The 15,244-nt window shown below is 39.9% G+C and overlaps 1 protein-coding gene across 14 annotated transcripts in view; it reads left to right on the forward strand.

Moving 5' to 3' along the window:
* Positions 1 to 15,244, forward strand: part of ppip5k1a (diphosphoinositol pentakisphosphate kinase 1a) — a 155,466-nt gene that overhangs the window by 107,470 nt on the left and 32,752 nt on the right. For 8 of the 14 annotated variants that reach the window (XM_061975115.1, XM_061975116.1, XM_061975119.1 and 5 more), the window contains one exon: positions 6,251 to 6,313. The exons of the other annotated variants lie outside the window; for them this stretch is intronic. In XM_061975115.1, the coding sequence (XP_061831099.1) occupies positions 6,251 to 6,313 (63 nt within the window). The remainder of the gene's footprint in view (positions 1 to 6,250; positions 6,314 to 15,244) is intronic. 14 annotated transcript variants of the gene reach the window in all.

Genomic DNA, 15,244 nt, shown 5'->3' on the forward strand with positions numbered 1-15,244 from the left:
GTCCAGATCTAAATCCTATAGAACATATGTGGAGAGATCTAAAAACAGCAGTGGGCGAAGGCACCCTTTAAAATCTGAAAAACCTGAAGCAGTTTGCAAAAGAAGAGTGGTCCAAAATTCCAGTAGCAAGGTGTAAGAAACTCATTGATGGTTACAGGACGCCATTAATTTCAGTTATTTTTTCCAAAGGGTGTGCTACCAAATATTAAGTTGAGGGTGCCAATAATTTTGTCCAGTCCATTTTTGGAGTTCTGTGTAAAATGTCAGATTTGGCTTTTTGAGGGTTTTTTTGTGTTCCAATGCAAACAAAAGAAATAAACATGTGAATACCAAAGCGTTTGTAATTTCAACACTCTTCTGGAAGAAGTGGTGCATTATCTGACAGAAATGCAGAGGTGCCAATATTTTTGGCCATGGCGGTATATCCATCCATCTTCCGCTTATCGCGAGGGCAGCAGCCTAAGCAGAGAAGCCCAGACTTGCCTCTCTCCACCTACTTTGTCCGGCTCTTCCTGAGGGATCCCAAGGTGTTTCCAGGCCAGCTGGTAGACATACTCTCACCAACCTCCCTTGGGTCTTTGGATCTTCCTCGTGGCCTCCTGCCAATCGAGCGCACCCTAAACACCTTCCCAGGAAGGTGTCCGCTGGGCATCCTGGCAAAATGCCCACACTACCTCATCTGGCTCCTCTTGATGTGACAGAGCTTCTTGTGCTATCCTAAGGGTAGAGTCCCGCCACCTGACGGGGGAAACTTATTCCAGGCGCTTGTACCTGCCCTTTCGGTCATAACTCAAAGTTCATGGCCTTAGGTGAGGATAGTAAACTTAGATCGAATGGTAAATTGAGAGCTTTGTCTTCCAGCTGAGCTCCTTTTTTACCACAACGGACCAATGTATGGTTTGCATCACTGCAGACTACGCACCAATCCGCCTGTCAATCTCACGATCAATTCTTCTCTTACTCGTGAATAAGACCCCAAAGTACTTAAACTCCTCCACAAGGGGTAAGATCTTGTCCCCAACCCGGAAGTTACACTCAAACCTCACTGAGCACTCCCCACAGGATCCCGCAATAGTTTGAACCCACCCTCTGGTTCCCCTTTTTAAATAGAGGAACCACCACCCCAGTCTGCCAATCCAGACGCACCCTACCTCCCCACTCCCCCTTCCTTTATGTCCTTGCAATGTTCCGGAGTCTTGTCAACTAAGACAGAATCCAGAGCCTTAAGTAACTCTGGGCAGATCTCATCCACCAAGGAGTATTTTAACTACCTCGGCAACCTCAGCCCCAGAAATAGGAGAGCCCACCGCAGAGTCCCCGGCCGGCACTGCTTCTTCATTGGAAGACATTTAGATGGGATTGAGGAAGTCTTCGAACTATTCCTCTCACCGATCAACAACATCCCCAGCTGAGGTCAGTAGCACAACGTCCCTACCATACAGGGTGTTGACAGTACACTGCTTCCCCCTCCTGATGCAGCCAACGGTGGTCCAGAATTGCTTTGAAGCCAACCAGAACTCGTTCTCCATGGCATCTCCAAACTCCTCCCATGTCCGAGTTTTTACCTCTGCAACCGCCAATGCCACACACTGCTTGGCCTGTCTGTACCTGCCCGCTGCCTTCGGAGTCCCATGAGCCGAATGGACCCAATAGGACTCCTTTTTAATCTTGAGAGCATCCCTCACCCCTGGTGTCCACAATGAGAATCAAAAATAGTCTGTAAAACGTCAATATAATCCTTTGAAATATTACAGTAGCTTTTCAACAGCTAATCACAGACTAAGCTAATCGATGCCGGCAAGTCTGATTGCGCACCAAATAAACTCATTGCTGTTTGACTTTTCTGTCAGAAAATAGAGCTCTCTTTTGACTTGGACACATGGTGAGTTGACAAAGTCTCTCTGAATCTTGAATTTCTATTATTACCTTTGCCTTGGCTATCGTTCTGCCGGACCTAGGGGGCAGCTATCTACAGTACCTGGAGTTATCTTCTTAGCTTCTGGTGCTTAAACTTGAAATATGATTTCTTTACTGCAGTGACTTTTTGTTTTGTATTTTTGTCATTAAAGTATTATGTCTTGTCCTCACACACTATTTGTGTGTCTCAGTATGTCCGGATTTATAAAAGTCACACTAACATAAAGCTGGAAACTAAATTTATACTGTTATTATTGAGTGGGTTTTATTTTTTGTTCTGTTGGTTCAGCAGGAACAATTTATATTCATAAAATGTGTTTAATTTATTCTGTTAGTTTTGTTTTTTTGTTTCCAATGTATTCATGTATACTCGTTGAGTCAAATAGTCTAAAAAAATGTTTCACACAATTAACTGGGTTAACCAGCCCTGCCAAGCAGCTATGACTTATTTATTTTTTAGGGAGTTGGCAACCCTCCTGGTGGTGTATGTATGTGTACATATGAACTTAATGTATACAAGCTGCAAATGAGAGAGAAATAAAAAATATTGTAAACGTGTGCACCCCATTCTTGTTTTGAAAAGACACTGAGTTGTGCCTCGTATGTGTCATTGCACCTGTGGGGGGAACTCTTACATAAAGTATTAAAGTCCCATTATTAATGACATTCATTCCCATGATGACTGTATGTATACATGTCTAGCTTGAGGTTCATATTTGGATTAATGCAGCCTTAAGATATTACAATGTGATCTATTCAGTAGTATTTACATTGGCACCATCATAATGTGAATATTATTTTCACTTTTTCTGCAGCCTGGGCTTACAGGTCAAATGATCATCGTCAATTGGTAAAGTTAGAGCTAAGGGCTCGTTGATGCGTCCAAAAATCTCTGCATGCTTGGCAGTAGTCTGTTGTAATATTGTCCAGTAGGTGTCAGTTTTACATCATATAAATGCTGTCGCTTCATCGCTGCCATCCTCATAACTGTTGAACATGTTTGTCTTTGTCATCCATCTTGGAAAGTCATTTGTTTAGAATAATGGAGACAAATATCTCTCGATCCAATCTGTGGTTGGTGTGATTTTTTTTTTTTTTTTTAAATATTAATATATAATATATTTTTTGTGTGTGTGTGTATACAGGTAAAAGCCAGTAAATTAGAATATTTTGAAAAACTTGATTTATTTCAGTAATTGCATTCAAAAGGTGTAACTTGTACATTATATTTATTCATTGCACACAGACTGATGCATTCAAATGTTTATTTCATTTAATTTTGATGATTTGAAGTGGCAACAAATGAAAATCCAAAATTCCGTGTGTCACAAAATTAGAATATTACTTAAGGCTAATACAAAAAAGGGATTTTTAGAAATGTTGGCCAACTGAAAAGTATGAAAATGAAAAATATGAGCATGTACAATACTCAATACTTGGTTGGAGCTCCTTTTGCCTCAATTACTGCGTTAATGCAGCGTGGCATGGAGTCGATGAGTTTCTGGCACTGCTCAGGTGTTATGAGAGCCCAGGTTGCTCTGATAGTGGCCTTCAACTCTTCTGCGTTTTTGGGTCTGGCATTCTGCATCTTCCTTTTCACAATACCCCACAGATTTTCTATAGGGCTAAGGTCAGGGGAGTTGGCGGGCCAATTTAGAACAGAAATACCATGGTCCGTAAACCAGGCACGGGTAGATTTTGCGCTGTGTGCAGGCGCCAAGTCCTGTTGGAACTTGAAATCTCCATCTCCATAGAGCAGGTCAGCAGCAGGAAGCATGAAGTGCTCTAAAACTTGCTGGTAGACGGCTGCGTTGACCCTGGATCTCAGGAAACAGAGTGGACCGACACCAGCAGATGACATGGCACCCCAAACCATCACCCAACCATGCAAATTTTGCATTTCCTTTGGAAATCGAGGTCCCAGAGTCTGGAGGAAGACAGGAGAGGCACAGGATCCACATTGCCTGAAGTCTAGTGTAAAGTTTCCACCATCAGTGATGGTTTGGGGTGCCATGTCATCTGCTGGTGTCGGTCCACTCTGTTTCCTGAGATCCAGGGTCAACGCAGCCGTCTACCAGCAAGTTTTAGAGCACTTCATGCTTCCTGCTGCTGACCTGCTCTATGGAGATGGAGATTTCAAGTTCCAACAGGACTTGGCGCCTGCACACAGCGCAAAATCTACCCGTGCCTGGTTTACGGACCATGGTATTTCTGTTCTAAATTGGCCCGCCAACTCCCCTGACCTTAGCCCCATAGAAAATCTGTGGGGTATTGTGAAAAGGAAGATGCAGAATGCCAGACCCAAAAACGCAGAAGAGTTGAAGGCCACTATCAGAGCAACCTGGGCTCTCATAACACCTGAGCAGTGCCAGAAACTCATCGACTCCATGCCACGCCGCATTAACGCAGTAATTGAGGCAAAAGGAGCTCCAACCAAGTATTGAGTATTGTACATGCTCATATTTTTCATTTTCATACTTTTCAGTTGGCCAACATTTCTAAAAATCCCTTTTTTGTATTAGCCTTAAGTAATATTCTAATTTTGTGACACACGGAATTTTGGATTTTCATTTGTTGCCACTTCAAATCATCAAAATTAAATGAAATAAACATTTGAATGCATCAGTCTGTGTGCAATGAATAAATATAATGTACAAGTTACACCTTTTGAATGCAATTACTGAAATAAATCAAGTTTTTCAAAATATTCAAATTTACTGGCTTTTACCTGTATGTATGTATGTATATATATATATATATATATATATATATATATATATATATATATATGTATATATATAATCAATTAATCATAGAAGAGTCCAAATTTATTCTGCAAAGGTTGAAACGAGGCAATTGGACTCTTCTTGTTGGTTGAAGACCTTTCACTTTTCATCTAAAATACTTCCTCAGTTGTAAAATATTAAGTCCACCTATGTGTGGCCTCTTTTTAAGGACAATGATATCCACATTCCCGATGGGGAAAAGGATCTACATCAAAATAGATAATCCCTCTCATAATGCAGTTGGAGGTTTGCGCCACTCCTTCATCGTCAGCTTACAACAATGGGCTGACATCCTCCTCCCAAATATTTTCTCATTCCACAAAGAAAAAAGGCTACCAACACGCTGTTTTGCCACCAGCTAGTGAACGACCTCTTGTTGTGTTTTTGCCAGCCAGCAACAGTATTGTGACCACACTGCGGGTACAAACCCACCTGACACATAAATAGGAGACTTAAAAAATTACAACAAGAAGCTTAATGAATGAAAAGGTGAAACATATTCAACCAAGCAGGATTCAGTTGCCCCAATTAAACTGCTACAGTTTACCATGATCTGGATGACTGACGATCTGCACACTCAGTCCCACTTGAAATCCAGTCAGTATTTATTCTTAGCTAAGCTAAGCTTGTGTTCACAATAGACCAGGGGTCACCAACCTTTTTGAAACCAAGAGCTACAGTACTTCTTGGGTACTGATTAATGCGAAGGGCTACCAGTTTTATACACACTTAAATAAATTGCCAGAAATAGCCAATTTGCTCAATTTACCTGTTATTATTAATAATTAATGATATTTTTCTTTGTGGAAACACTGATCTTCTTAATGATTTCTCAAAATAAATATATATAGAAACAGATAAATATCAATATGCAACACTTTATTTTTATATTTTCTCTTAAGTGCACATTTTTCAAATTGAACATTTTCAAATGATCACTTCTAAGACAGTCTTGTGAAATCACAATATCCCATTTTAACTAGCTAGCCACTAACATTTTTTAACAAATCATGAATTACTTTGCACCATGTTTGTACAAATAATAACTCATGTAAAATACAAAAGTCGACTCTTAAATTTTTAAATGAATCATGTCACACTTTGAACTGGACACCAAATCTGTTATCTGTTTCTTTGTCAGTTAGTGAAGACCAAGTCTTTCAAATATTTTCTTGGATTTTCAAATTCTATTTCAGTTTTGTCTCTCTTAGAATTAAAAATGTCGAGCAAAGCGAGACCAGCTTGCTAGTAAATAAATAAAATTTAAAAAATAGAGGCAGCTCACTGGTAAGTGCTGTTATTTGAGCTATTTTTAGAACAGGCCAGCGGGCGACTCATCTGGTCCTTACGGGCGACCTGGTGCCCGCGGGCACCGCGTTGGTGACCCCTGCAATAGAGTAATGAAGAAGGATGTGTATATGAAGAAACTAAATTTACCCAAAAATATCCATATCAGCACTGACACAAAAAATAGGGTATGATAAAATATGTTAGTTAAAATAATTACTGTGGCATATAGTAACACTAGTACATTTTTGTTTCCTCAGAATTGTTGTCTATGCCGGCAGTAAAGCGATTTTCTGTGTCGTTTGCAAAGCATCCGACTAATGGTACGTCTGCCTCTTTCAAGTATATTATCACTTCACCTCACTTTGTCTTGCATGTCTTCAAATGTTTATTTTTTTTATTATTATTATTTTTTTCCTCTTTTTTTATCCCCCACATGGCCCTCAAGCATTCCAGGTTTCTGCCGTCGTTCTTCTTTTTCTTTATTATTTAATACTCATGTTATCATTTTCCTAACAGACATTCTTTCTAACCAGGGTTCCTACTAATTATTAGATTTGTGTCAATCAATATTAGGGATGTAACAATAAACTGTATTAATGATAGCCGCAGTAAAACTTCTGATGGTTAGTATTACTGTTTTTAATTAAAAGTATCGAAAAAATGTCATTGAAGGCCACACTTTAATAAACTCACAGACAGACTAGCGCTAGCTCGCTACCTAGCTTGAAAGCTAACATAAATACAGGACACATTAACGTCTTCCCACATTAACAAACATACCGTAAGCTAAACTTGTATAAACACATTACTTTCCAAGCTAATAAGATACATTTCATTGTTATATTCTTTTGTTCACAATGAACATACAGGTTGTGCTCTCTTAGAAGAGTGATCAATCTATACTTTTTATACTACTTATGTTGTTTTATTGTTTTGTTTTTTATACAACTTTGTTAACAGAGACAAAGCTGTTTACAACAGAAAGTGAACTCGCGTGATGTCACATAAACCAGGCGTGAAGCAAAGTAAACACTCAATTTACCTTTTTATAAATTATAATAATAATGTATAATTTCATAAAACATTCTAAAACTTTTACAAATTAAAATGGAAAAAAATAAACATTTTAACACTCAAAAACATGGCTCTCAAATATCTGGAACAATATTTAATGTTTTTTTCTGCCAATAAACATACTGTGTTTAGAATTTATTATATATTGTTTTTAAATAAATCATGGTTTAAAGATTTCAGTGTGTGTATGAGGACTTTGAGCAATTCCGTGATGATAATTGGATAATTTTGGTCACAATACGGAGTTTGCCCAACCAGTCTACATGTGTTTTGTGGACTTGGAGAAGGCATTCGACCGTGTCCCTCGGGAAGTCCTGTGGGGAGTGCTCAGAGAGTACGGGGTATCGGACTGTTTGATTGTGGCAGTCCGCTCCCTGTATGATCAGTGCCAGAGCTTGGTCCGCATTGCCGGTAGTAAGTCGGACACGTTTCCAGTGAGGGTTGGACTCCGCCAAGGCTGCCCTTTGTCACCGATTCTGTTCATAACTTTTATGGACAGAATTTCTAGGCGCAGTCAAGGCGTTGAGGGGATCTGGTTTGGTGGCTGCAGGATTAGGTCTCTGCTTTTTGCAGATGATGTGGTCCTGATGGCTTCATCTGGCCAGGATCTTCAGCTCTCACTGGATCGGTTCGCAGCTGAGTGTGAAGCGACTGGGATGAGAATCAGCACCTCCAAGTCCGAGTCCATGGTTCTCGCCCGGAAAAGGGTGGAGTGCCATCTCCGGGTTGGGGAGGAGATCTTGCCCCAAGTGGAGGAGTTCAAGTACCTCGGAGTCTTGTTCACGAGTGGGGGAAGAGTGGATCGTGAGATCGACAGGCGGATCGGTGCGGCGTCTTCAGTAATGCGGACGCTGTATCGATCCGTTGTGGTGAAGAAGGAGCTGAGCCGGAAGGCAAAGCTCTCAATTTACCGGTCGATCTACGTTCCCATCCTCACCTATGGTCATGAGCTTTGGGTCATGACCGAAAGGACAAGATCTCGGGTACAAGCGGCCGAAATGAGTTTCCTCCGCCGAGTGGCGGGGCTCTCCCTTAGAGATAGGGTGAGAAGCTCTGTCATTCGGGGGGAGCTCAAAGTAAAGCCGCTGCTCCTCCACATCGAGAGGAGCCAGATGAGGTGGTTCGGGCATCTGGTCAGGATGCCACCCGAACGCCTCCCTAGGAAGGTGTTTCGGGCACGTCCGACCGGTAGGAGGCCACGGGGAAGACCCAGGACACGCTGGGAAGACTATGTCTCCCGGCTGGCCTGGGAACGCCTCGGGATCCCCCGGGAGGAGCTGGACGAAGTGGCTGGGGAGAGGGAAGTCTGGGCTTCCCTGCTTAAGCTGCTGCCCCCGCGACCCGACCTCGGATAAGCGGAAGAAGATGGATGGATGGATGGATGGATGGATACGGTGATGTGAAATTTTCATAATGTTACATCCCTAATCAATATTGAGGTAGGGTGTGGCAGAATGTTTGTAGGAAACCATTAACATATTAATTTGGTTTTGTAATTCATGGTTTATTCAATATTCTTGTGCCAGCTACTTTCAGTTAGCAGAAAACACATGAACTGCTGTAAAAATGCATTGCTTTTCAAAAATCTCAACAGTTGTTTGCCGAATGTGGTTGGATCAATTCACAAATGCAAACAATTATACACTTGAGGACAGAATTATTAATCCCCCATGAAAATTACATTTTTCATTAAGTATTTCCCAAGTGCTGTTATTAAAGAGAGCAATGCAATTTTAACACAGCTTTTCCAAGCATCTTACTTTCATTTTGGATGGTTCCAACTCAAATCTTGTGAGAGGTTTGCCAAAGAAGAATGGGCTGGGATTGCTCAGGAGATGTGAAAATTGCGGAAAACTGTAACAAAAGATTGCAGGCTGTAACCCAGTAAAAAGGACACAAATTGCCAACAAGTACTTACCGGTATACACACATTAAACACACATTCTTCTTTTTTTTTTAAATACAGACACACAATATTTATATTCTTTGGCAGAAGAAACATTACATTTTCCTGAAACATGTCTACTCATGAGCAGTAACATTTAAACATGTATTGTTTTAAATAGATGAAAACTGTATTGATATTTTGAATTAGATGATAGGAAGGGTCTAAGATTCTTGGTAACTTCACCCCATACACAGATTGTATTCCTGTCTCTCTGGACCACATGGCCTTCAATGTGCACAATTGACAGTTGCTCCGAAAGCAATGTGTTAATCCAAGTTTAGATTGGGGTATGACAAGGGGTGTAACGGTACGCGTATTTGTATTGAACCGTTTCGGTACGGGGGTTTTGGTTCGGTTCGGAGGTGTACCGAACGAGTTTCCACACGGACATACAGGTAAAAGCCAGTAAATTAGAATATTTTGAAAAACTTGATTTATTTCAATAATTGCATTCAAAAGGTGTAACTTGTACATTATATTTATTCATTGCACACAGACTGATGCATTCAAATGTTTATTTCATTTAATTTTGATGATTTGAAGTGGCAACAAATGAAAATCCAAAATTCCGTGTGTCACAAAATTAGAATATTACTTAAGGCTAATACAAAAAAGGGATTTTTAGAAATGTTGGCCAACTGAAAAGTATGAAAATGAAAAATATGAGCATGTACAATACTCAATACTTGGTTGGAGCTCCTTTTGCCTCAATTACTGCGTTAATGCGGCGTGGCATGGAGTCGATGAGTTTCTGGCACTGCTCAGGTGTTATGAGAGCCCAGGTTGCTCTGATAGTGGCCTTCAACTCTTCTGCGTTTTTGGGTCTGGCATTCTGCATCTTCCTTTTCACAATACCCCACAGATTTTCTATGGGGCTAAGGTCAGGGGAGTTGGCCCAAACCATCACCCAACCATGCAAATTTTGCATTTCCTTTGAAAATCGAGGTCCCAGAGTCTGGAGGAAGACAGGAGAGGCACATGATCCACGTTGCCTGAAGTCTAGTGTAAAGTTTCCACCATCAGTGATGGTTTGGGGTGCCATGTCATCTGCTGGTGTCGGTCCACTCTGTTTCCTGAGATCCAGGGTCAACGCAGCCGTCTACCAGCAAGTTTTAGAGCACTTCATGCTTCCTGCTGCTGACCTGCTCTATGGAGATGGAGATTTCAAGTTCCAACAGGACTTGGCGCCTGCACACAGCGCAAAATCTACCCGTGCCTAGTTTACGGACCATGGTATTTCTGTTCTAAATTGGCCCGCCAACTCCCCTGACCTTAGCCCCATAGAAAATCTGTGGGGTATTGTGAAAAGGAAGATGCAGAATGCCAGACCCAAAAACGCAGAAGAGTTGAAGGCCACTATCAGAGCAACCTGGGCTCTCATAACACCTGAGCAGTGCCAGAAACTCATCGACTCCATGCCACGCCGCATTAACGCAGTAATTGAGGCAAAAGGAGCTCCAACCAAGTATTGAGTATTGTACATGCTCATATTTTTCATTTTCATACTTTTCAGTTGGCCAACATTTCTAAAAATCTCTTTTTTGTATTAGCCTTAAGTAATATTCTAATTTTGTGACACACGGAATTTTGGATTTTCATTTGTTGCCACTTCAAATCATCAAAATTAAATGAAATAAACATTTGAATGCATCAGTCTGTGTGCAATGAATAAATATAATGTACAAGTTACACCTTTTGAATGCAATTACTGAAATAAATCAAGTTTTTCAAAATATTCTAATTTACCCGGCTTTTACCTGTATTAAGTAGCCGCCAAAGCTAAAGTCTTAACAAGCTGCTCCGCTTTCTGCCTCTGTCTCTGTCAGTACTCTACACAGCACCCAGCATTGTCCCACCCACACAACCATCTGATTGGTTACACGCAGAGCGGTTACAGCCAATCAGCAGTCCGCATTCAGAGCGGTAACAGCCAATCAGCAGTCATATTCAGAGCGCATGTCATCAGTGCTCCAGCGTTGTGATGAGCAGTCAGGTGTTTAGCAGGTGAGCATAAGGCAGCGGACTCTCCCCCAAATGATAATAAACACCTCCCAGTCAACTACCAGTAACATCACTATGAGCCAGTTGACATTCTAGAAACCTAAATGGCAGCTCAGCTCGCTCGCAGTCCTGGCTTGAGGTGAAGGCTAATTAGCTTTTAGCGTAACGTTAGCTCATTTTGCGGTGTGTGTGTGTGTGTGTGTGTGTGTCACGGACAGCAAAGCCCTGTCTGTCTGTTATTTCACTTTACCTTTTTCTGTGTTGATTGAGCTGTGTTGAAGCAGCAAAAAAGAACATTATGTTAAATGAAGAGTTTCTGTCTCTGATAGTTGATATAATAATGTAACTGCATCATAAAGCCTACATGAACTCCATGGTGTTCAGGGATGAACAGTCTCTCCTATTGCTATCGTACTATTTTTTCCAGCTATAGTTCCATTAATCATTAGTAATGCAGCAGCCTAGTTTTGAATGATGTTGATAAAAATATAACATTTACATAATAAAAATCAACTACAGGCTTACCAAATGCTGTAATAAATTAAGCATGATGAGTTGACTTGAAACTGTTTAATGTTGCACTTTTTATATGTAGAAGAAAAGTGTTGTCATTTTATTTAATCTGAGCAACAACTTGAGGCAGTTTAATGTTGATTCACGTGGTCAGAAATATTATAGTGTTCCCAATGTTAAAAGGATAAAGCCATTGTTTACAAATTTGGTAAATAAATAACCAAAAAATGTATATTTTGTTGTTTTCTTACTGTACCGAAAATGAACCTAACCGTGACCTCTAAACCGAGGTACGTACCGAACCGAAATTTTTGTGTAGCGTTACACCCCTAGGTATGACGTTTGAAATGGGGAAAGACAGTGTGTTTTGTATTCATGATTGATTTGAGTTAGCTAGCGCTAGCTTCTCCAGGGAATGAGCAACATCACTGATTTGTAAGTTTATTGACTTATTAATAATTTTGCTGCGGTTTATTATTAATACGGGTAAATGTTACCCAATATTAGTATGGAAATTCCATGATAAACAAGTTCATTAACAAGTTCAAAGTTCTTTAGATAAGTTGTGTCCCACCCCCCTCCATAAAAGATGTCCAGACGTATAGTTGCACAGCATGTTGTGACGCTCCAATCATCAACTGTCACTGCTGTCAGTTTGTAATAGCACCTTATCTCTCAGACAAGCATGTGTACAGGAATGTGTTTTGCTATGTGTTTGGTCCTTATGATATTGATTGCTTGAAAAAAAATAAAATATATATATATATATATATATATATATATATATATATATATATATATATATATATATATATGTCTTAATAAGGTTATCCAAAAAATAGTGCTCGATACCGTAGTAGAGCGCAATATATGTATGTGTGGGGAAAAAATCACAAGACTATTTCATCTCTACAGGCCTGTTTCATGAGGGGGGGTACCCTCAATCATCAGGAGATTTTAATGGGAGCATTCGCATACCATGGTTTATATAGGGCACAGAGTGGGTGGGTACAGGCTGGCGTAGGGGCGTGGTGATTGGCTCATGTGTTACCTAGGAGGTGTTTCCGTCTATGGCGGCATGCTGTTACAATTTCGCTGCGCTTGTTGAGGGATGACAGGTCTGGACGGTAAATAATAAACAGTTTCTCTTTCAAGCATAGGTTGCATCTTTTATTACCACTATTGTAAGGTGTGCTGGATGCAAGAATTTGCCATGTTATTGAATATTCAACATTATTGTCTTTGAGGTCCCAAATGTGTTTGCTGAGTTCTGTGGTATTTCGCAGGTTTTTGTTCCTGAAAGAAGCCTTGTGATTGTTCCATCTGGTTTTGAATTCTCCCTCGGTTAATCCTACATATGTGTCGGATGTGTTAATGTCCTTGCGTATTACCTTAGATTGGTAGACAACTGATGTTTGTAAGCACCCCCCGTTGAGAGGGCAATCAGGTTTCTTTCGACAGTTACAGCCTTTGTTGGTTTTGGAGTCGCTCTGTCTGTCTGTCTGTCAGACAGAGCGACTGTCTGTCTGTCAGACAGAGCGACTGTCTGTCTGTCAGACAGAGCGACTCCAAAACCAACAAAGGCTGTAACTGTCGAAAGAAACCTGATTGCCCTCTCAACGAGGGGTGCTTACAAACATCAGTTGTCTACCAATCTAAGGTAATACGCAAGGACATTAACACATCCGACACATATGTAGGATTAACCGAGGGAGAATTCAAAACCAGATGGAACAATCACAAGGCTTCTTTCAGGAACCAAAACCTGCGAAATACCACAGAACTCAGCAAACACATTTGGGACCTCAAAGACAATAATGTTGAATATTCAATAACATGGCAAATTCTTGCATCCAGCACACCTTACAATAGTGGTAATAAAAGATGCAACCTATGCTTGAAAGAGAAACTGTTTATTATATACCGTCCAGACCTGTCATCCCTCAACAAGCGCAGCGAAATTGTAACAGCATGCCGCCATAGACGGAAACACCTCCTAGGTAACACATGAGCCAATCACCACGCCCCTACGCCAGCCTGTACCCACCCACTCTGTGCCCTATATAAACCATGGTATGCGAATGCTCCCATTAAAATCTCCTGATGATTGAGGGTACCCCCCCTCATGAAACAGGCCTGTAGAGATGAAATAGTCTTGTGATTTTTTTTCCCACACATACATATATATATATATATATATATAGTGGAACCTCTGAGGTCTGCCATAATCCATTGCAAGCTCTTTTTTGTTCATTATAATATATATACATATATATATATATATATATATATATATATATATATATATATATATATATATATATATATATATATATATATATATATATATATATATATATATATATATATAAGAAAAAAGTTCCAACATTAAACAGATCTGCTTACATCTTTCGTACACGTCAGCACTTTGCTGGACAATGATTTATTTTATTTATTTTTTTAATGAAAGTTAGAATACAGGGGTACCTCAACTTACGATCTCAATTGGTTCTATGACCGAGCTTGCAACTCAGAACACTTGTTTTATAAAACAGCGCCACCCATTGAAATTAATTCAAATAAATGTAATCTGTGCTTTCCTCCTCCCAAAACACTACAATTTGAACATGTACCATGCCTTTTAAAAAGAAAAACGTAACTTTTAGATAAGAAATAACTACTCGACTACCGGACAGGAAAAATATGTGAAACTAATAAAACCAGATGGCGCAGATAAAGAACAAAAATACACATACATTATCGCCGGAGGTTACGTCCCAGGACACCACCCCCCTACCCTCCCACCCCCACCCCTGTAGTAGGTGAATTCCCGCAAGATAGTAACACCATTTATTTGATTTTATATGAATTTGAAATCTTTATAAGCCCTTTCACACAGACTTATAAACATTTTCAATGCTCTTAAAACACGTCATATTGTACACTCTAAAACCTACGTAATTTTAACATAAACACTGAAGTAGGTACTCAAATCTCAATGTAATCAATAGTACTCAATGAGACTCTAAAATACACGATGCATTCAGATTGTTGAAGGTGAACCGCAAAGTGGTGAGAGAACACTTGATATAAAGAAACATCACAATGGCCCCTTTGCGTCTTAACTGTTTTAGTATGCAGGGGCATGTACTAAGTTTTTTTTTTTTTTTAAGTCAGCATGTCTGAGAAAATAAATACATAATAGAATAAATATTCTAAAATAAAAAATAGTCACCATCAGAAAACATATTCTATTATTCTAAACCACAAAGAAAAAAGCAAAGTGAATGTTTGTAATCTAGGGATGCACCAAAATGAAAAAAAAAATAAAAAATGAAGAAACCCCTTTCCTTCTTAAAAGGAGAATGTCAAATGGAATGTTTGGATTTCAGGTGAGGAAACCTGATGTGAAGATTCTTGATATTTCCACATTGCATGTTTTGCAGATTGCTGTCTGAGGATCTTTCTCTGATATATTGAAGTATGCCCACATCATAGACATTTGCATTTTATAATATGGGAAATTTTACTGGGAAAACGGGTAAAAAAATAAGGATTTTTATTACATCGCCGTGAGATCAATAAATACCGTATTTTCCGCACTATAAGGCGCACCGGATTATTAGCCGCACCTTCAATGAATGGCATATTTCATAACTTTGTCCACCAATAAGCCGCCCCGGACTATAAGCCGCGCCTACGCTGCGCTAAAGGG

This window comes from Nerophis lumbriciformis, linkage group LG15 (assembly GCF_033978685.3).
Source record: "Nerophis lumbriciformis linkage group LG15, RoL_Nlum_v2.1, whole genome shotgun sequence".
NCBI classification, from domain to species: domain Eukaryota; kingdom Metazoa; phylum Chordata; class Actinopteri; order Syngnathiformes; family Syngnathidae; genus Nerophis; species Nerophis lumbriciformis.